Source organism: Lynx rufus, unplaced genomic scaffold (genome assembly GCF_022079265.1).
Source record: "Lynx rufus isolate CCGP_SWC_20201006 ecotype Redwood Valley unplaced genomic scaffold, mLynRuf1.p SCAF_2, whole genome shotgun sequence".
Classification (NCBI taxonomy): Eukaryota; Metazoa; Chordata; class Mammalia; order Carnivora; family Felidae; genus Lynx; species Lynx rufus.
Window position 1 is genome coordinate 180549209 of NW_025814834.1, and position 24257 is coordinate 180573465.

The 24257-nt window shown below is 36.3% G+C and overlaps 1 protein-coding gene across 1 annotated transcript in view; it reads right to left on the bottom strand.

Moving 5' to 3' along the window:
• Positions 1–24257, bottom strand: part of ZFYVE9 (zinc finger FYVE-type containing 9) — a 134979-nt gene that overhangs the window by 80288 nt on the left and 30434 nt on the right. The window contains exons 4-6 of the mRNA XM_047085321.1: positions 5543–5642; positions 2904–3080; positions 1110–1279 (exon numbers count right to left, since the gene is read on the bottom strand). Of these exons, the coding sequence (XP_046941277.1) occupies positions 1110–1279; positions 2904–3080; positions 5543–5642 (447 nt within the window). The remainder of the gene's footprint in view (positions 1–1109; positions 1280–2903; positions 3081–5542; positions 5643–24257) is intronic.

Consider the following 24257-nt stretch of genomic DNA (forward strand, 5'->3'; position numbering starts at 1 on the left):
GTGGGTTTTTGTTAAAAATTTTGCAATGTTCTCAATACATCATATAAGAGGAAATTTGGAAAATTTTATTGGCAAACCATTATTATCTGATTTTAAAGTCTAGTACAGGAAATGATGCATAAAACCACCTTTTAATATCATAGAAAGTGGTCATTTGGCCTCTACGTACATACCACCTGTGAAAAGGAATTTATTTCATTCACGGAGTACCTATTAAGTGCCACACACTCTACTAGGCCATAAAGATGAGAAAAATATATTCTAGTCTGGCCCTAAAGATAACTATTATCCCAATACTTATCTGGTAAAATAAAAGAATTATTAATCTTAAAATGAAATTCTTCTAGTTTATCAGGTAAGTATTTTTTTATCAGATAAGTATTAAAAAAGAGTGTTGAATAATGTAAGAGACAAAAATAAAATAACTAACTTGGTTTAATTTTGCAAAATGAGCTGAATCTTGTTTCCTTGTAACAGTCATTCACTAGAGCTTCCTCTTGCATTCAAACAGAATTTATCTTCTAAAAACCTATCAGGGGCTCTTGGCTGTCTCAGTTGGTAAAGCATGCAACTCTTGATCCTGGGGTTGTGAGTTCAAGCCCCACATTGGTTGTAGAGATTACTTAAAAATAAAATCATTATAAATCTTACATGGCAACCAAAAAGTAGAACAGAAGAAAGTAGAGATGCTTGGTTGAAAAGAAAGGAATAGAGGGACTCCTCAGCCACCTTTATATGGCCTGGCCCTTCCTCATCATGGCACTCCCAAAAGGTCACCACAGAACCTGTGAAACATTGTTCGAAAATCAATGTACAAAGGGGGCAGGATTCCCTCTGCATTAGCTCTAACTACAGCAGTAGCCTGAGCTCACTGAGGACAACCTTCATGAGAATCTTTCCCTGAAAAAAACCTTCCAAATACATAGCAAACAAGAACTGATTTTGCCACATTTACTTTACTCCCGAACCACACACATACATCCTAAACTGTACCTGAAACCTATAGGCTTCCACAGAAAGGTCACTCAACTTAGAAAATGGCAAGACAGAAGCAGCACAATGCTGAGTAAACGAAGTACTCACTTTTAGATGCCGTTTTGTTTTCTTACCTCTGCCGGTAGAGGACTGGTAGTTACTGGTTTAACTGGGTCATGTGAGACAGCCAAGGTTCCTGCAGAGGAAGTTCCATTCACTGTTAATTTGGCTGCATCAGCAACTTCTCCATTAGGCAAGATCCCATCAGCAAACCAAACTCGCCTCTGCTCTCTGGGCTGAGCCACTTGAGGAGCCAGAAAAATAAAACAGGCATCACTGTGATATTGGTAGCGTTTCTAACATGAAAGAAGAGAAGGTCACCATTTCCAGAAGTACAAAGAAGTCACTATTTAGCATCTTATAATTATAAATATAAGAACTGTAACTGTGTATAAAAGTGGTTATAAATTAATAAAATACGAGTTTAAATATATTCTTTATTTCTATAACTTAAACATAAAGATTTAAAATACTTTGCTTTAAAATATTAAGAGTTTGTAAGTACACTTATAATTATGTCACTTATTCTGTTCCATATCACTGACAGAGAAACTAAGAAAGGTGTTTTAAGTGCCTAGGAAATAAATTAATCACAGGGAAAAAATATCTAGCAATAGATGTCCACATCTCCTAAAAGTATGAGGTTTCCGTGGGAATTAAATATCTGGAAAAGTGATATGGTATTTTTAAAGGGCAAAAGATGCCCTGAAGAATGTTGAAGAATTATTTACTAATAAAGGAAGAGTTAGCACAGATATGTAAGAGAATTGGGAAGCAAACTGACCAGATCTCTGGCTAAAGAGTAACGGAAGATGAAAAAAGACTGATCTGGCAGTGCAAAAGTGGTCTGCAATACGGGAAAAGCTGGAAAACTAAGTCCAATGAAATGATCTCTTTAAATCCAATTCCAGAAATCAATTCCAAACAGCCAAAACAAAGAGAGACTAGGGAAGAACAACAAAAATGACAAATGAAGTAAAGAGAGTAAAGATTTTAAGAAAGAAAGCCTGAACTCATAAAAATACAAGGAGTATGACTAAGGGATGATCTGAAGAGGGGAAAATGGGGAAGAACATGATAACGTCAGTAGAAGTCTCTGATCTTCAAAAGGGGACGAGGGCTATTTAGCAAGGGAAAGGGAATATTACTAGACAAAAAGACATAAAATTAATGAAAGAAGATTGATTTTAATTATCAAGGGAAACTTCCTGACAAGACCATTTTAAGGAAATACATAACTGTTATTTTTACTACTGATAATTTCCTGAACTTACAAAGTATCTTTCACCTGACAATATCATAATCATAAAGATATAAATAAACTAAAATAAGTTGAGCCCATAATTTTCTATCATATGATATAATCAGAAAGTTCTGGAGTTTATAAAAGTCTATGTACCTAACAATATGTTCATATTCTTATCTGGATAGATTAAAAGTGAAAAGAGAAAATGGCAATGGGTTTTCAAAATGCAACACTAAAACGGGCTGCTCCAAAGAAAGAACTCTCCATTTTCATAAACTCCTACAAAGAACATTAAGGTAGGCATGAAGCTAGGATTTTACAGGCCAACTTCAAATTCTGTATCTCTTTTCAAGTAGAAGCAGTGTAATCACTCCATTCTTAAGTTGGAGAGAGTATTGGCCTATTTTTGGAGGTGCCTCCAAAATATCAGGTAACACAGTATTATTCTTTACTTGCCCAGAAATAGTCTTGACACATTTCTCACCTTGATCCTTCCACTTTAATAACCACCCAAAGGGACTTATCTACAGTGTTTTAAAGACTTGTGCTGTAAAATCACATCAGCACCTTTTCAGAGGAACTTGGTGAGGAAAAGGAGAGAGAAGAGCACATGATTCCCTACCTTCTGCTCCAGGGTGCTTTAAAACTCCCACAGGTACCATCACAGTGGGAGGTGGAGAGCTCAGGGCTCCTGAGGCCTGAGCTTGCTGCAAGGGAGGGATAGTAGAACAGTATTCAGCAGGATTGTTAGGGTTAGGGCTCTGGCTTGAGGCACTCATCATGTTCTCCCAGGCTTGAGCTAAAGCAAATACAGACAATCAATGTGAATGGATTGCAAAATATGGACATCAAGACCTCCTCAATATTGGATAAATAATGTAGCTCTTCCTCATTAACACTCATAGTACTACTCTCTCTTCCAACTAGTGAAAGTATTAAGGAGATAGGTTATTTTATTTAATAAAGGAGACCATTTAGTTAAGTAAACTATTTGGAAGCAACAAATAAGAATTATGTGATAGTTCTGGTACAGACTAATAGCAGATCAGTCTGAGATTAAAGACTAGGCCCCTGGCTTCTTTAAAGGAGACCATACATTCCCTTAAGAGGGAGTGAAACATCAAACTTACTAAGGGTTTGCAGCTGGGATGGCAATTTAGATATTTGGGGGTGGGGGGGGGCAGGTTTAACATTCAACACATTTTATAAAGTTCTTCAAAAATCAAAATTGGGCCTAAAATAGCATAATTCCATTGTATGATATTTTTGTTTCATTTACAGACTTTTAGGCTCTTCTTAGTTGAGGTAAAAATTTCACTTGAAAAATTCTAAAAGCTAACGCTGAAGAGAACACATCTCAACATTTTTGCGAATTCTGCTATTGTGTAATCATTACCTCGTGTAAAAGTATCCAGCAAAAACAACCAATTTACATCTTTGGTGTGTCTCAAAAGCATAGGACCCATCTGAACATGAAAATGTGCCAATATCATACAAGTGCCATCAACCAATATGAGTGATTACAAGTGTGTTAAGATTCTGTATACTCTATAATTTTACTAAATATTGACATATCAACTATTGTCTTTAAAGTAAATAAGATGAAAGGAGCTACAGAAATGAAAGATACCAAATTTTATCTTCTAGGTTCAGGTAATACCACATGCTCAGGAATGGAAAACACCCAATTTTTTAAAGCATCTTTTTTAAAACTCTCATTCAATATCAAAGAATGATCCATAAGATCATGAATACTTATTGCCTCCAAACTTCAGGACAAGGCTAAAAACAATAGCTAAGTTCCTTTGAAAGCATTGGCAGAAAGAGGGGAGTAAGAGAAAAGGAGAAAGGGAAAAAGGGATAGGGAACACTGAAAAGCATCAAATTAAATATTCAGAAAAAGACTTCGCTAAGCCATGCGAGAGGAAAGACTGCTGGAAAAACCAGAAAAAGTAGATTACTTTAGGATTCCCTGGTAAGGGCATCCTTGGCTTAATAAAAATAAGTATTCCATATGAATCCTCTGCCATTTCCTTCATCTTTGGATATGCCAAGTTAAAAAAAAAAAAAAAGAAGCTATCAAGTTGAAAGACCTCATCAAATAAAAGAGGTACTGGGTACTATAATTAAGCAGCATGCTCTTTTCTGTGGATATATGTCTGAAAATGAAAGCAGGAATAAAAATCATCAATTGAACAACTGAGTGAAGTAACTACCATCTAAAAATTGACCCTTAAGAGTAGAGAGAATGAATTAATATTTTGATCAAAATTGTAAGAATTCAGAAATGGGAGGAAATTGGGTGGATCACAGGAGATCAGAACAGATCAGATTAACTGACATGCAGTAGTTAATAAGCCAGCAACAGGAAAACATCACTATGAGCAACGCAGACAGACAGAGCAGGAGGGGTCTTGAGCAGATAGATTCCCGCCTCCAGGAGGCACGCTACCCTGGCACAGGCATCAACTTTTGTCCAAGTTCAAAATTTTATTCGTAATTCTTCTGGCAACTGTACAAAGACATACAGAGAAAATACTATAGCCTGATTAATTTTCTTGTATCTCTTTACAAAAATACTTTTTTTTTTTTTTTGTAATTCTAAACTAAAATGCCCTTGGATTCATTTCCAGTCCCACAAAAGATGAACACTGGACAAGCTATATTTACCTTCTCCTGGTCATGTTCTTTTACCATATAACTAAATTCAAAACCAATATTCTTATAACAAATCTAAATAGTATTAAGGAGATTTCTGACAGAAAAATGAACTCCTCTACTTGATCTGACACGCTAAATAATTTATTTTTAACAAGATGAGTGACAACCAAGTTGTTAATAAGAATACACTTCAAGTTATTAAGGTATTTCCTAGAAATAGACAGCTTCCCTTGAAAGGAAAACCTCAGTCCAATTTTAATATTTCATCATCTGAGTGGTCAATTGCTTCCCACCCCCATCCCACTCCAGTCATTCCACAGGAGCATTAAAGCCACACAGCACCAGATTTCCACCAGAACCTCCATTCTTCCTGCAAAACTTACCTGACTTTAACATTTGTTTATTAAGTTAGGCACAGGGATTCTGAAATGCTACAATATTCTCAAAACATGGAAATTTGTTCCATATTTTTAGTTAAAGTTGTGACTTTTGAGAAGGTGAACAACTTATAGAGAAAGGCAGGAAAAAACAGTAGTCTTTTCATAGGAATTCTCTTGTTCTGTCTTGGTAACTGTGAATTCAACCTGTTTTAATACTTACCATTCATTAGCACTGAATGGCAGATTACACATACTCTAGCTTCCTTTCTATCCATGTATAACAGTTTACATTTCAGGCTACAGCAGGAAGCACAGAAAACCTGTAGGAATAAGAACATACTAAATTTATTTAGGGTAACAGTACAAAGAGAGCAAACCAATATTGACCAACACTGACAGGAAACCATATTACTACAACACTAAAAACTTCAAAGGAAAATGCAGTTGAGGAAGCTGGGCCCCAAGACTCAATTCAAAAGCAAGAGTGAGATGACACGTCTGTCAGCAATAAGGAAAGTAAAAGTCTGGCTGAAAATAAAAACCTTACCCAAGATCACACAACAAATACACAGCAGGAGAAAAAAAAATGACTTGCCCTTAGGCAAAATTCCTATACACAATATCACATAACATGGGCATTTAAAGATAACTAACTACATCTGCTATCTTTGTTTGGAAAGGCAATATAGCAGGGTGAAATAAACAAACATTGGGAATTCCAAGTTTGAACTTCTGATTTTTATTCATCTTATAGATGGAATAATAATAATACCAGCTCTTTTTACTGGTTTGCTCTGAAAGCTAGGAAAGCTCAAAGTATACAACTCAATCATAAAAATAAGCACAGCCCTTGGGATGCCTGGTTGGCTCAGTCAGTTGAGTGCCGAGCTCTTGATTTCAGCTCTGATTACCATCTCACGATTCACAGCTCCCATGTCGAGCTCTGCACTGGCAACATGGAGATTGCTTGGGATTTTCTCTCTCTTTCTCTCTCTGCCTCCTCCCTGCTTGTGGGTACATGAGCTCCCTCTCCAAAATAAATAAATAGACTTAAAAAAAAATAAGCACAGCCTGCAGACAATCAAAAATTCATGAGGCCAATTTCCAGCACCTTATTTCCACCTTCCAGGGTTGGTTCTTGATAATTTTACTTTCTTGTCCCTTCCACATTAGACAACAAGAATCTCCTCAGCTCCCTGTTAAGATTTATTTTCTTGAGAAGTCATCAGTCATTTATCACAGAGAGCTTCATATGGGCAGAAAGCTGTTCCCAGTAAATTCTACTAATCCAGTTTTTAGAGTCAAGAAGTATCCATCTTACAAAGATGAATCAAGAGATGAGGTCAGACTAAAGACAAAGTGAGAGAGATCATCGCCTCTCTTACTAGGTATGATTAATATATCTAGCTACTATGATTAACAATTTACAGTTTTCAGAGGCTTTACATTCTCAAAGTAACTCTGCAACAAACAGAGTACAGGAAATAGATTATTTCTATCAGAAGAAACTTGAGTTTGGGTGGTTAAATGACTTGTTCAAGTCCACAGCAAACTGTATGAATACAAGCACTTTACATATACTATTTCATTTAACCTCTATGAATTCAGTCACTTACAATCAACAGAGTTGAATAAACAAATGTTAAGCAAAATCATTCAGCTGTACAGCTAGTAAGTTACATAGTAAGTCTCCAAAGGCTCTGTTCTTAACTACTATGTAATACTGCTTCATACTAATTCATATATGGTATTTCATTTTGAGACCTGACTTTTCCTTTTTCCTCACCATGACTATATCTCATCAATTGCTAAATCCTGTTGGTTCTCCCTCTTAATCTCTCCCTCTCCATCATTACTGCTGCTGCCTTTATTCAGGCCTCTACTATCTGAGGCCTAGAAGATGATCACAATCAATTACCTGTCCTAATCTTCAGATGTGTCTTCCCAATTCATCTTTCACACAAACAGTAAATGACAGAACTTTCTAAAACAGTAAATCTAATTATGTCAATCTTCTTAAAAACTTTCAATAACCTTTCTAATCAAGAGGTAAATCCAAGAAGCCATCATTCACTCATTTATGCTACAAATATTTGAGCCCTAACTATGTGCTGAGCAGCAGACTACCCTATTAGGTGTAGCAGTGAACAAAATAGATATGGCCCCTGCCTTCATGAAATTCATAGTCTACAGAGGTTATTATCTAAAATTAAATAATTACACAAGTGAATAGAAAATTACTTGCTTCAAAAGAAGTACATAGTAAAATAAGATGTAATCTAGGCCTTACCTAGATTGACAGGGTCAAGAAAGGTTTTATTTAGGAAATGACATAGATAAAATATGAGGTAAAAGTTTTCTATGCACAAAAGAGACAATAAGCAGAGGAAACAGAAAGTAGGTCCCATTAGGGGAAGAAAGCATGGCTCCATCAAGGAACTAAAAATAGTTAATATGGCTAAAGGCCCTTAGATTAAGGGAGGCATAGAATAAGCTGAGGCCAGACAAGACAAATGTATGTTTCCACTCATGTGTGGAATCTAAGAAATGAAACAAATGAACAAAGAAACAAAAAAAAACAGACTCTTACATACAGAGAACTGGTGGCTGCCAGAGGGGAGGTGAGTAGGGGGATGGGTGAAATAGGTAAAGGGGATTAAGAGATACAAACTTCCAGTTATAAAATAAATAAGTCACAGAGATGAAAAGTAGAGTATAGAGAGAATACAGTCATTAAGAGTAATGTACAGAATTATACAGATAAAAATACATTATACAAATAAAAATAACACTGTATATTAGTTATACTTCAATTAAAAAAAAGAAGGCAGACCAAGCAAAGTTTGTACAGGTTGTATTAATAATTTGGGTTTTTGGGGCACCTGGGTGGCTTAGTCGGTTGGGCGGCCGACTTTGGCTCAGGTCATGATCTCGCGGTCCGTGAGTTCGAGCCCCGCGTCGGGCTCTGTGCTGACAGCTCAGAGCCTGGTGCCTGTTTCGGATTCTGTGTCTCCCTCTCTCTGACCCTCCCCCATTCATGCTCTGTCTCTCTCTCTATCTCAAAAATAAATAAACGTAAAAAAAAAATTTTTTTTAATAAAAATAAAAAAAATAATTTGGGTTTTTAAAATTTTTTTTAAATATTTACTTATTTTGGAGACAGAGAAAGACAGAGCATGAACAGGGGAGGGTCAGAGAGAGGGAGACACAGAATCCAAAGCAGGCTCCAGGCTCCGAGCTCTCAGCACAGAGCCTGACACAGGGCTCGAACTCACAGACTGTGAGATCATGACCTGAGTCAAAGTTGGATGCTTAATTTTGTTTTTTTAATTAGAGCAGTGGGAAACCACTTAAATGTTTTAATCAAAGGGGAAGATATGGCTACAGTGTAGGGAAAAAGTAATGGATTTGGAATTATTCAATATACAGAACTCAGTCTAATACACATTAGCAGAATGAAAGAAATAAACCCACATAATCATCTCAAAGCAGAAAAAGCATCTGACAAAATTCAACACGCTTTCATAATAAAAACATAATCAACATAAAACATAATAAAAACAGTCAAAAAACTAGAAATAGAAGGAAACTACCACAACATAATAAAAGCCATATACAAAAAAAATCCATAGCAATAAATCTAACCAAAGTTGTAAAAGATCTGTATGCTAAAAACTATAGAAAGCTTATGAAGGTAATTGAAGAAGATATAAAGAAATGGAAAGACATTCCTTGCTCATGGATTGGAAGAATAAATATTGTCAAAATGTCAATACTACCCAAAGCTATCTACACATTCAATGCAATCCCAATCAAAATTGCACCAGCATTCTTCTCGAAACTAGAAAGAGCAATCCTAAAATTCATATGGAACCACAAAAGGCCCCAAATAGCCAAAGGAATTTTGAAGAAGACCAAAGCAGGAGGCATCACAATCCCAGACTTTAGCCTCTACTACAAAGCTGTCATCATCAAGACAGCATGGTATTGGCACAAACACAGACACATAGACCAATGGAATAGAATAGAAACCCCAGAACTAGACCCGCAAATGTATGGCCAACTAATCTTTGACAAAGCAGGAAAGAACATCCAATGGAAAAAAGACAGTCTCTTTAACAAATGGTGCTGGGAGAACTGGACAGCAACATGCAGAAGGTTGAAACTAGACCACTTTCTCACACCATTCACAAAAATAAACTCAAAATGGATAAAGGACCTGAATGTGAGGAAACCATCAAAACCCTAGAGGAGAAAGCAGGAAAAGACCTCTCTGACCTCAGCTGTAGCAATCTCTTACTTGACACATCCCCAAAGGCAAGGGAATTAAAAGCAAAAATGAATTACTGGGACCTTATGAAGATAAAAAGCTTCTGTACAGCAAAGGAAACAACCAACAAAACTAAAAGGCAACCAACGGAATGGGAAAAGATATTTGCAAATGACATATCGGACAAAGGGCTAGTATCCAAAATCTATAAAGAGCTCACCAAACTCCACACCTGAAAAACAAATAACCCAGTGAAGAAATGGGCAGAAAACATGAATAGACACTTCTCTAAACAAGACATCCGGATGGCCAACAGGCACATGAAAAGATGCTCAACGTCGCTCCTCATCGGGGAAATACAAATCAAAACCACACTCAGATATCACCTCACGCCAGTCAGAGTGGCCAAAATGAACAAATCAGGAGACTATAGATGCTGGAGAGGATGTGGAGAAACGGGAACCCTCTTGCACTGTTGGTGGGAATGCAAATTGGTGCAGCCACTCTGGAAAACAGTGTGGAGGTTCCTCAGAAAATTAAAAATAGACCTACCCTATGACCCAGCAATAGCACTGCTAGGAATTTGCCCAAGGGATACAAGAGTACTGATGCATAGGGGCACTTGTACCCCAATGTTTATAGCAGCACTCTCAACAATAGCCAAATTATGGAAAGAGCCTAAATGTCCATCAACTGATGAATGGATAAAGAAATTGTGGTTTATATACACAATGGAGTACTACAGGGCAATGAGAAAGAACGAAATATGGCCCTTTGTAGCAACGTGGATGGAACTGGAGAGTGTGCTGCTAAGTGAAATAAGCCATACAGAGAAAGACAGATACCATATGGTTTCACTCTTATGTGGATCCTGAGAAACTTAACAGCAACCCATGGGGGAGGGGTAGGAAAAAAAAAAAAAGAGGTTAGAGTGGGAGAGAGCCAAAGCATAAGAGACTCTTAAAAACTGAGAACAAATTGAGGGTTGATGGGGGGGGGGAAGGGGAGGGTGGGTGATGGGTATTGAGGAGGGCACCTTTGGGGATGAGCACTGGGTGTTGTATGGAAACCAATTTGACAATAAATTTCATATATTGAAAAAAAATTTAAAAACAAAACAAAACAAAAAAAACAAAAAAATCCATAGCAAACTTCATACAATGATGAAAGACTGAAAGCTTTTTCTCAAAGATTAGAAAAGGCAATGATGCCTGTTTTCACCTCTTCTACCTAACATAGGTACTGAGTTTCTAGCCACAATATCAGGCAAGAAAAAGAAATAAAAGGCATCTAAACTGAAGTAAAATTATCTTTGTTTGCAGATGATATTAAGTTATATACAGAAAACCCTAAATATTCCACACATAAAAACCATTAAAAAAAACATTAAAACTTAGAAATGAATTCAGTGAATCTGCAAGATACAAAGTCAACACACAAATATCAGTTAGCATTTCTTTCTATACACTAAAAATGAACAATCGGAAAAGGAAATTACAAAAACCCTCCATGTACAGTGACATCAAAAAGAATAAAATAACAGACTAGATAAAATATTTGTTATACATAATGAACAAAGGGCTAAGATCCATAACATATAAAAACCTTCAATGAACTAAAAAGAAAAATACAAAAACCTCTAAAGAAAGTAAGCAAAGAACTCACACAGGTAAATTTACAGAAAAATAAAAGTCTAATAAGTAAAGATATAGTAAGTATCAGTTGTAACAAAATAAAAATTAAAAGAATGAGATTTTCTTTTTCTATTGTACAAATAATTTTTAAAAACTGGTATCCAATGGTGGTGAGGGTAAAGAGAAAAGAGGAACTTTCTCTCAAATCCTCCTGGTGGTAGTATAAATTGGTAGATTAATTTAGCGGTATCTTAAAATTTTAACTGTTCATTCCCTTTGACTTAGCACATTCAATTTGAAAGATTATCCTACAAAAAGAAAATCCAAATGTGCAATGAGATGTATACAAGAATTAGCTCTGTACCATCATAATAGTCAAAAGTTATCAACAACCCAAATGTTCATCAGTAGAGGAATAATTAAACTGCAGTATGACCATTAAATGGAATGCAGTTAGCCTGGAAAAAGAATCAGAGAGTTCTATATGTAGTTACTCACATGGAAAAGTAAAGTAAAATAGTCAAGTTGGAGGATAAGAATTGGATTGAAATAGGGCTTTTTCCCCCCCTCTCTTTTTACTTTTATATAATTTTTTTAGGTGTTGGACTGGGATATTTTAATTTTGAGTAGAGCCTTTTCTATATTCTAAAAAGAAAATAGAATTAAAAGGAGTATTAGTTGGTGTTTCAGGTTGAACTGTGTCTCCCTCAAATACATATATTTAAGTCTTAATCCTTAATACTTCAGAATATGACTCATTTGGAAACAGGGTCTTTATGGAGGTAATCAAATTAAAATGAGGTCATTAAGGTGAGAGCTCCTAATCCAATATGACTGGTAACCTAATAAAAGGGAAAATTTGGACATAGCATGTGGGAGAATACCATGTGAACATAAGATGGCCATCTACAAGCCAAGGAGAAAGACATGGAATAGATCTTCCATTACAACCTTCAGAAGGAACCAACCCTGTCACCACCTCAATCTCAGACTTCTAGCCTCTGGAATTGTGACACAATAAATTTTTATTGTTTAAACCACCAGTTAGTGGTACTCTGTTATGACAGTCCTAGCAAACTAACATAGTTGGGGACTTTCCAAAGTAAATGACTTGCTCCGGGTAAAAAAATCTCAAGTGAGAATTGAAAAAAAACTCCAAAAAAACAAAAAACAAAGATATCTTTTTTTAAAAGCAAGCTAGGGGGCAGCATTATGCAGTTAAACAGAGGAATCTTACCCATCCTTCCCAATATGCCAACAATAGTGTGGAGGGGGGATCTTTTGTTTCCAAGGGAATTCAAGAAAGGCACAGAAGTTAGTTAGAAAAGTGGATGACTTGCCAAGAAACTACCTAGAATGGCAAGAAAATAGGAGTCAGGCAAAGAGAGGCATTTCTGTGGGATCACCCATGCCAGAGAACCACATGGGATCAAATGTAACATACACCACAAAACCACCACCTGACAGTGCCTATGACTGACACAGACAGTGTACCACAACATAAAATAGAAGATTGACCTGGGAATGCTGGCTCTTGTTCTCAAAAAGACAAAGACTATCCTGTAACAAGCTTCACAGGTCATTAGAATTAGTGCCCTAGAAAAGATAGGCAGAATCTAAGAGATTTGAACCAACTGAGAATAGGTTAATAATCCTGGATTTAAAATTACCGGGTAACACTCAATTTGCCTGAAAAGACCAAGATGAAGTTGTTTGCCATGAGTCAGGTTAGTCAGTGTTTCTCAACAAGGGCATCCTTGGCATTTAGCGTGGCCAATTCTTCACAGCACCATTCTGATTAACACGGGATGTTTAACACAGGACGTCCCAGATTATTAAACACCAGCAGCAACCCCAATCACTGTAACAAAAATATCCCACCCCACATTCCAAGCGTCATCTAAGTACCTTCTCCAGTTCTCTGAGCTAGAGGCTCAGAGTCAAAAAGTCAGTTCTAGAAATAGAGAATTACATATTTGCACATACAAACTTTACTACCAAAATATCATGCCATATACTTTTATTATCACAACTAACACAATCTACTGCAATCTACTGCATTTATTCAACTTATTCTCCATTTTCCTGAACTAGGATGTAAACTTCATGGAGTAAAGGACTAAAGTATTTCAATACTGATATCACAGTACCTGAAATAAAATAGGTACTTGCCAAATGTTTATTGCTTCCTTGATTATAAAAAAATCATTGCACAAATGAGCATATGAGAAAGAAACATTAATGTGGCCTTATCTGGGAAGGGCAATATCATACACAACTCAAATTTACATCTTCAACAATGACAAACACATTTTAAGCTGTTTATTAATGACAGTGACATCCACTGAGGTCAGTTCCTTTATTTTGTTGTTTATATATATTAAGGTTTATTCTTTGCAATGTAGCGTTTAACGTATTTTTTTTTAACTGAGGTAAAACTGAAACTAATTATGTATGTTTCAGCTGTACAACATAATGACTCAGTATTTATATATATTGCAAAATGATCACAATAAAGTCTAGTTACAGAATTTTTCTTGTTATGACAACTTTTAAGATTTACTCTCTTAACAAATTTCAAATATGCAATACAGTATTATTAACTATAGTTGACATGCTGTGTATTACATCCCCAAGACTTACTTATTTTATACCTCGAGTCAGTACCTTCTGACTCTGTTCAGCCATTTTGCCATTTTACCCTCCACTTACCCTCACTCTTTCCCTGCCTCAGACAACCACTCATCTAACTATGAGCTTAGGGTTTGGGGGTTTTTGGTTTTCTTTTATTTTTAGGGTCTACATATAAGACAGATCATATGGTATTTGTTTTTCTCTAACCATTTGTGTGTTTACATGTAATTTTCTTTAATATGGCACTTTTGGATTCCAATCTCAACTTTATCATTCATTCACTAGCCAAATGACTGAGAATAATTTGAACTCTGTGAGCCTCACTTTTTCCTCATATGTAAAAATGAAATGTTAATATTCTCCTTATAAGGCTTTTATGAAGATAAAATGAGATAATACCTGTAAAATGAAGTACATAATAGGGACTGAGTGAATGATGGTGCCTTTCTTATTTCCCTTTCCTTTTCTTTTCAAACTTCCCACTCATGGCTTTCCACAGGACAAACCTTACTGCAAATTTATGAATAAGCTTTATACTCAAGTACCATTTGTGCCTATTTATACCCCCTTACAGTGTGAATAAAGGTCCTTTACAATTCTTAAAAATTCAAATCATCAGTGTTCACTTATTTCGTCCCCAAATTACAAAGTGGAAAATGTGATATGCCAGGTCTTCAAAAAGCACTATATTTATGACAAAAATAACTGCCTTGCAAAAACAAAAAACAGGAAAGTGCCTGTGACTGACCAATATCCACCTATTCATAAAGACCAATTCTCAAGTACAGAAGAGCTTGTAAAAATTCTCAAGTACAGAAGAGTACTATATCCTTGCTTATTAGCAAATACCAAAACCAGTGCAGTAAGAGCTACAGCAGTTCAGATTACAACTCTGTCTGTATCCAAACACCTGTTCCAACTTAACTATTATTAACCGAAAACAAAAATAATTATTAGGCATTTTAAGAGTATATATCACAGGAAAGGCTACAAAAGGTCTCTAATTTAACCTTGCAACTTTATTTCTAACCAAGGCTATACAAACAGACACAACACCAGAATTATAAGAAAATAAATGCAACATAAAATCTTAAATGTGTTTGGAGCCACCAGACTCATTTCTTTTAACATATTATAAATTAGGGGTGCCTGAGTGGCTCGGTCAAAACTCTTGGTTTTGGCTCTGGTCAAGATTTTACAGTTTTGTGAGTTCAAGCCCGTGTTGGACTCTGTGCTGGCAGCTGGGAGCCTACTTGGGATTCTCCCTCTCTCCTTCTCTCTCTGCCCCTCCCCTACTCATGCTGTCTTGGTCTCTCTCAAAGTAAATAAATAAGCTTAAAAAAAAATATATATATATATATACACATATATATGTGTGTGTGTGTGTGTGTGTGTATATATATGTATATATATATATACACACACTATAAATTTTTTATATATCCTGTTATCTTTAAAAAATTTTTTTAACGTTTATTTATTTTTGAGACAGAGACAGAGCATGAACGGGGGAGGGTCAGAGAGAGAGGGAGACACAGAATCTGAAACAGGCTCCAGGCTCTGAGCTGTCAGCACAGAGCCCGACGCGGGGCTCGAACTCACGGACCGTGAGATCATGACTTGAGCCGAAATCGGCTGCCCAACTGACTGAGCCACCCAGGCGCTCCTATCCTGTTATCTTTTAAATAACACACATTGTCTGTTAAGTTTTACGTATAGGTTTATAAGTGCTAATCTGTAAAAGGCAAGCAATTAAACCATAATCCCCCTTTTTCTTTTTAATGTTTTATTCATTTTTTGAGAGACAAAGAGAAACAGAGTGTAAGCAGGGGAGGGGCAGAGAGAGAGGAGGAGACAGAATCCAAAGCAGGCTCCAGGCTCTGAGCTGTCAGCACAGAGCCCAAAGAGGGGCTAAAACCCATGAACTGTGAGATCATCACCTGAGCCAAAGTCAGACAGTTAACCACTGAGCCACCCAGGCACCCCAAAACATATCCCTTCTTTTTAAACCATATTCTGGCCATTCTGCATTTTTAAAACTTTTTAGTACAGAAATTTTCAATCATATAAAAGTAGACATAACAGCATAACAAACCCTTAATTGCCAGTGCTCAGGTGAAACAATTATTAAAGTTAATCCTCACCTACTTCTCCCTTATTTAATCATTTAAAAATAAATCTCAGATACCATTTCACTTTTTTTTTAATACCTTTATGTAGGCTCCACACTCAACCTGGGGCTTGAACTCACAACCCTGAGATCAAGAGTCCCATGCTCTACCAACTGAGCCAGCTAGGCACCCCAAATATCATTTCATCTTCAAATATTTCAGTATAAATCTCTGAAACACAGGGACTATTTTAACAGAACAGTACCATTATCACATCTTAAAATATTAATAATTTCTTAATATCAAATATCTGAATAATGTTAACATTTTTAGTAGACAAATTTTTAATAGACTATTTTTTAGAGTAGTTTTAGGTTCACAACAAAATTAAGCAGAAGTTATAGGGCATTCCATATACCCCTGTCCCCACACATTACTAGCCTCTGCCATTATCAACATCTCACATTGTATTCTATTTTACTAAGGTGGAAGTCTAGACGATTGACTTTAGATCTTTCTTCTCTTATATCCAGTGCTGTATTACTATTGTATAACTTTTAATTTTGTTTAGCTTTTTAATGTTATGCTTGAAGCAGAAATCAAAGAGGTCTTTATACTATGATTAGTGAATGTCTCAAGTCTCTTTTATTATATAGGTTCTCCTTCAAAAATACCTTATTGGAAAAACTGAGTCATTTGTCCTATACTTTCCCACAATATGGATTTCACTGACTGCCTTCTTAGGTGGTGATGTTTAATGCATTTGTCTAACTCTGTATTTCCTATAAATTGATTCCTAGATCTAGAAATTGATCAGATTTGAATATGACTTCTCCTGGGAAGACGATTTCATAGACCCTGAATTATTTTTAATTGAATCAATATTAAGAACCCCTATAGGAATTAAAAAGGAAAAAGAGAATTACCCAGAATTCCACCAATTAAAATTATGTTTTCAATTTTACATGTTCCCTTTATGTACACATGTTTTTATGCCTAAGAATAACTTTCGTAATTATAAACAAAGCAAAACTATGAGTTTGCATTTTATTTTATTCATAGATCATCATAGGCATTTGCCATACTGCTTTATCATATTATATTTTTAATATCTTTTTTTGAGAGAAAGAGAGAGAGAAAGAGTCCCAAGCAGGCTCCACACTCAGCACAGAGCCTGACATGGGCTCAAACCCATAACTGTGGTATCATGAGCTGAGGTGAAATCAAGAGTTGCACGCTTAATCGACTGAGCCACTCAGGCGCCCCATTATCATAATTATATTTAATGGCTGAGTCAAATGTATATATCATATTTAACTTATCATTATCCAGCTTTGGACAGAAATTATTTCTAATGTGCTTGCTATTTAAAGTAACACTAGGGCTGGGGCGCCTGGGTGGCGCAGTCGGTTAAGCGTCCGACTTCAGCCAGGTCACGATCTCGCAGTCCGGGAGTTCGAGCCCCGCGTCGGGCTCTGGGCTGATGGCTCAGAGCCTGGAGCCTGTTTCCGATTCTGTGTCTCCCTCTCTCTCTGCCCCTCTCCCGTTCATGCTCTGTCTCTCTCTGTCCCAAAAATAAATAAACGTTTAAAAAATAAAAAAAATTTAAAAAAAAAATAAAGTAACACTAGGGGTGCCTGAGTGGCTCAGTCATTTGAGCATCCCACACTTGATTTTGGCCCAGGTCATGATCTCACGTTCATGGGACTGAGTCCCACACTGGGCTCCATGCTGACACTGGAGCCTGCTTAAGATATTCTCTCCCTCTCTCTCTCTCTCTCTCTCCCTCAGCTCCTCTCCCCTGGTGTCTCTCTCTAAAAAATAAAAAATAAATTTAAAAAATAAACAAGTAAAAAATAAAGTAACACTAAAATGAACATCTTTTTGTTTTATAGCTCTTGTTCTTTAGGAATTATCTTCCAAAGAAGGAATTATTGGCTCTAAGAATTGATATATATGGTATTTTAAATGTCTAAAAATGCTGATTTCAACTTAACATCAAATTGCAATGAGTATTATCAACATTTTCTATTTTTCACTACATAGGTATAAAATTCCTACCTCTTAATAGCTAATAAATTTAAATATTTCTCTAGTGATTACTCATCCACTTAAGCCTCTCCTTTGCCTATTTATATAATGAAAATGTGATGGTTTTAACAGAAGACACTTTTGTCAGCTGACATTCTGTAACCAACAACCAACTTCTGATTTGTTCTGTCAAAGGAAGCACTGATTTAAGACTGAATATCCTACTCTACCTTTTTCAAATAATTCTCTTCTGGCTTAAAGAAAATTGTGGCCAGGGTATCTGACTGGCTCAGTTGGTAGAGCATGCAACTCTTGATCTTGGGATCATGAGTTCGAGCATCACATTGGGTGCAGAAATTAATTAAAAAACAAAAACAAAAAACAAAAACTGCCACCAACCTAGATGAATGGACAAATTCCTACAAATATAAAACCTGCCATAACTGAATCAGGGAGAAATAGCAAATCCAAATATATCTATAACTAGTAAGGAGATTGAATCAGTAATCAAAAACCTTTCAACAAAGAAATGCTCCAAATAAAACGGCCTTGATTGGTAAATGTTACCAAACATTTAAACAACACCAATCCTTCTCAAACTCTTCCAAAAAGCTGAAAAGGAAGGAACACTCCCTAACTCATTTTATGAAGCCAGCATTACCCTAATACCAAAGCCAAACAAGGCAATACAAAAAAATTATAGAACAATATCCTTTATGAACATTGATGCAAAAAATACTCAATAAAATACTGGCAAACCAAATTTAACAGTACATTAAAAGGATTATGATCAAGGATGCAAGGATGGTTCAACATGGAAAAATCATGTAATATACCACATTAATAGAATGGAAAGAAATCCACATGATCAATGATACAGAAAAAGCATTAACAAAATCTAACATCTTTATGTGATAAAAACATGCAACACACTAAGAATAGAAGGAAACTACCTCAACATAAAAGGCCACATTTAAAAAACTCACAGCTAATATCATATGCAACGGTGAAAGACTAAAAGCTTTTCCTCTAAGATAGGAAAAATACAAGGATGAACAATTTTGACACTTATATTCAAGCTTAGTATTTGGAGTTTAGCCAGAGCAATTAGGAAAGGTAAACAAACAGGCATTCAGATTGGAAATGAAGAAAATTACCTCTGTTCACAGATGGCACGATCATATATGTAAAAAACACTAAAGATTCCACATACAAAATTGTAAAAACTAATACATTCAGCAAACTTGCAGGATGTAAAGTCAACCCACAAAAATCATTTGTATTTCTATACACTAATAATGAACAAGTTGAAAATGAAATTAAGAAAATGATTCCATTTACAATAGCATCAAGAATAAAATATTTAGAAATTGGGGCACCTGGGTGGCTCAGTCGGTTAAGCATCCAACTTCGGCTCAGGTAACGATCTCATGGTCCATGAGTTCAAGCCCTGTGTCCGGCTCTGTGCTGACAGCTCAGAGTCTGGAGCCTGCTTGGGATTCTGTGTCTCCCCTCTCTCTCTGCCCCTCCCCCATTCACACTCTCTGTCTCTCAAAACTGAATGTTAAAAAAAAATTAAAAATAAGTAAAATAAAATACTTAGAAATGAACCTAACCAAGGAGGTAAGAGCCTTATGCACTGAAAATAACAAAAGAATGCTGAAAAAAAAATTTAAAGAAGATACAGGGCGCCTGGATGGCTCAGTCGGTTGAACGTCTGACTTCGGTTCAGGTCACGATCTCACCGTTGATGAGTTCCAGCCCTGCATCGGGCTCTGTGCTGACAGCTCAGAGCCTGGAGCCTGCTTCAAATTCTGTGTCTCCCTCTTTCTCTGTCCCTCCCCCGCTCATGCTCTGTCTCTCTGTCTCAAAAATAAATAAAAATTTTTAAAAAAGATATAAATACACTGAAAGACAATTCATGAATTGGAAAACATTATTGTTAAGATGTCCCTACTACCTAAAATTATCTACAGATTCAATGTTATCTCTGTCGTAACAATCTTCACAGAAATAGAAAAATCCATCCTTAAATTCATATGGAATATTTTTTTAAATTTAAATCCAAGTTAGTTAACATATAGTGTATCATATGGAATCTCCAAAATTGTCAAATGATCTTAACAAAGAAGAACAAAGTTGGAAGATTCTCACTACATGGTTTCAAAATTTACTACAAAGCTACAGTAACCAAAACAGTGTGATATTAGTATAAACACAGACATCAAGAACAATGGAATAAAACAGTGAGCCCAGAAATACAATCTCACATATATATACAAATGATTTTGACTTGGGTGCCAAGACAGTTCAATGGGCAAAGGATAGTGTTTTGAACAAATGGTGCTGAAGAAACTGGATATCTACATTCAAAAGAATGAAACTGGATCCTTACACCATATACAAAAATTAACTCAAAGTGGATCAAAAACCTAAATGCAAGGGCTAAAATTATAAAACTCTTAGAAGAAAGTATAGGGGGAAAGATCATGACATTTGGTTTGGCAATGACTTTTTGGATATGACACAAAAGGCACAGACAGCAGCAACAACAACAACAACAACAACAAACAGGTTGAACATCAAAATTTAAAACTTTGTTGCATCAAAGGCACTACCAACAGAGTAAAAAGAACTTATAAAGAAAATATTTCCAAATCAGATATCTGATAAAGGATCGATGCCCAGAATATATAGAGAACCCTACAACTCAACAACAAAAAAATACTTCATAAAGAAACTACAGCCAGGGCACGTGGGTGGCTCAGTTGATTAAGCAACTGACTCTTCATTTCAGCTCAGGACTTGATTTCAGGGTCATGAGTTCAAACCCCACAATAGGCTCCACGCTGGGCATGGAGCCTACTTAAAAAAAAAAAAACAAACACTACAGCCAATTTTCCATAAAGACATAATTAAAATAAGAAGTTACAATTTAATGATAATCTACTACATACAGTGTTAGGTAACATTATTTATTACTTTTAAAACTGATAATTCATTCAACAGATTTTTTTAAGTTTATTTACTTATTTTGAGAGAGAGAGAGAGCGCGAGCGAGCGCACACAGCAGTGGAGGGACAGAGAAAAGGAGAGAATCCCAAGCAGGCTCTGCACTGTCAGCACAGAGCCCAATGCAGGGCTCGATCCCATGAACTGCGAGATCATAACTTGAGCCGAAACCAAGAGCCAGACACTTAACCAACTGAGCCACCCTGGCACTCCCAACAGATCTTTATTATGTATTATCACCTTCATTCTACGGATGATCAAAGTACCTTGCCTCTGAGATCATGAGGAAGCTAGTTAATGGCTGTGAGTTATTCTAAATCTAGGTGTTGAGAAATATTGATCCTTTTGCTCTTTAAAATGCTCTTCACATATTTCAACAAACTTTCTCAGTGTGAGAAATTACTACTTTTCTGCTTCCCAAGGAGCACAACCAGTCGTCATGTTTTCACACCAGATGACAAAATAAACCTTGAGAAAATTGATCTCTGAAGTTATAAACCAACATATTATCTTTTTTAAAAAAAGATTAAAAAAATATTTTTGAGGGTGAGAGAGCAGTAAGTGCAAGAGGGGGGAGGGACAGAGAGAGAATCCCAAGCAACAAGCAGGCTTCACGCTGTCAGCACGTAGCCCGACATTGGGCTCAATCCCAGGAACCATGAAATCATGACCTGAGCCAAAATCAACAGTCAGATGTTCAACCAACTGAGCCATCCAGGCACCCCCAAACCAACAGGTTATCTTAATGTGCTTGTTACTCAGGGTTCTATGAAGGTTATTCTATATTCACTACCAAAATTCTCAAATGTTAAACAAACTGACTGTAACTCAAGTTATTTAAAAGTAAATTGTGAGTATTTAACATATAATTTTATTTAAAATAAGAAATTGCCATCTAATATAAGAAGTAGCAGGTATTTTCCAACTTTCTTTTTGAAATAAATATATTTGCTTTGAAAACATGGTATAAATACAGACATTCCTCTAAGAAATGCTGAGGAAACAATATAAAAAACCACCATAAAACCTATTGAATTATTTCATTTTTATCCTTTCAACTATATTTAAAGGAAAAGACCATGTGTTATATAGCTAAGAAAGCACTGATTGCTTCATAGTTCTACTATCTCAGTTTCTTCAACCGGAAAGTAGTAATAACACACTTTTCACATGGGTTTACTAGGAAAATGATACACAAATTACAGAGTATGTACTAAACAAACATTTATCTACCTTCTGTTTCCCTCTTATCTGGCTGCCTAGGAGCTTTGCGGTCATAAGTCCACATGCTCCTAAAGTGGCCCTTACTAATTTAAGGACCTCAACTTTATGACTCCCTTATTCAGTCCCCCTCCCACCCCCCAGACCCTCTAAAACCACTGCATACTGCTTTGGAGTGTGGGCTCTGTACGTCAAAGAGCCTAAGTTTGAATCCTAACTCCACTTACTGGCTGTGTGATTCTCAACAAGTTACTCAATTTTTGTAGGGCAATTTCATCACTTATAAAATGTGGATTATAACACTAGCTACTTCGTAGGGGGTGTGTGTGTGTGTGTGTGTGTGTGTGTGTGTATTTTACATTTATTTACTTTGAGGTAGGGAGGGGCAGAGAGAGAGGGAGAGAGAGAGCCCCAAGCAGGCTTCATGCTGTCAGTGCACAGCCAGATGTGGGGCTTGAACCCATGAACCAGAAGATCATGACCTGAGACAAAATCAAGAGTCAGACACTTAACCAACTGAGACACCTAGGTGCCCCTAGGGTGTTATACATATTAAATAAGATACTGTAAGTAGCATTTAGAAAAGTGCCTGGCACACAGTAAACACTCAATAAATATTAGCCATCTCATTATCCTCACTACCACTACCACCACCATCATCATCATCATCTATCTGCTTCCCACCACAAAGCATTTGCAGCTTTGTAATTGTTACTTATTTCACATATTTAAGTTCTGTGATCTGTGGAAACATGAGTGGTATGTTTAAATAGAGTAGCTCAGCCATTCTACTTTTTTCTTTCATCTCTTTGGTTAAAAATAGTACACTAAGCATTAAGTATATGCTTGCTAAATGCTTCAATGAAAGAACAAATAAAATGGAAATGGATAGACAGATGGCAACATAGACTAGCCCTATAGAACTTTTGTTGCTTCTCCAATAATTGCTTGTATTGCAAAGATAATGCAACAAGCTCACAATGTCTCCAAAGACAAATACTGACCTTATCCCATGAAGTCAGGACTACACTAGCATAAAATGACTGAAAATTTGATACCTAGTTTCACAAGGCTATCAAAATTTCAATTCTCTAACTAGGTTTTACTTTCCCACTCCAAGGTAACTACCTCTCCCCTCTCAAACCCTCATCATCTATCCCTATTTCGTCTCTGTGTTTATATTTTCTTGTTTTTTAAGTTTATTTATTTTTGAGAGAGACAGAGACAGCCTGAGCAGGGGAGGGACACAGAGAGAGAGGGAGAGAGACAGAGAATCCTAAGCAAGCTTTGCACTGTCAGTACAGAGCCTGATGTGGGGCTTGAACCCATGAACCACGAGATCATGACCTAAGTTGAAACCAAAAGTCAGATGATTAACCTACTGAGCCACTCAGCTGCCCCGATGTTTATATTTTCTATATGAAGTATGAGCCAAGCAGATGTAAATTTTTTTCATGCTCTCACCAATAAATCCATGAACCTATCTTCATCTGTCCCCATCTTCTCTTCCTCTCTCCTGTTGAAGACCAAACCCTAAACATGTCATAAATCTTATCCGTTTGGCCTTCTCAAGGATTTTTCTCTTCCTCTGATCCCTTTTCTTCTAAAACAACCTGTCTATAGAATCATTCATTACATTAAATACAATAGTAAATATCTCCTATCCTTAAAAAAAAATTCATCTATAACCACCATCTTCACCTAGTAAGTGTTCCAATTTTTTTTTCTGTTCTCCCTCACAACAAAACTTCTTGAAAAAACCATCTCCACTTCCTTACTTCTCATTCCATATTCAACCCATTCCCCATTTTCAACCCATTCTGGCTTCTGTATCCACAGCTCTACCAAGTCTGCTTGTATCAGAGTCTGATGCAGACAAGTCCATTGGTCCCTTTCCTGTCCATATCTTATTTACCTCCCATCAGCACTTTATATAGGTGATAACCCCCTCCTCTGCCAAACTATTCTTCTTTTGAGTTTCAAGACACCACATTTTCTTGGTTTTCTGCCTAACTCTCTGGC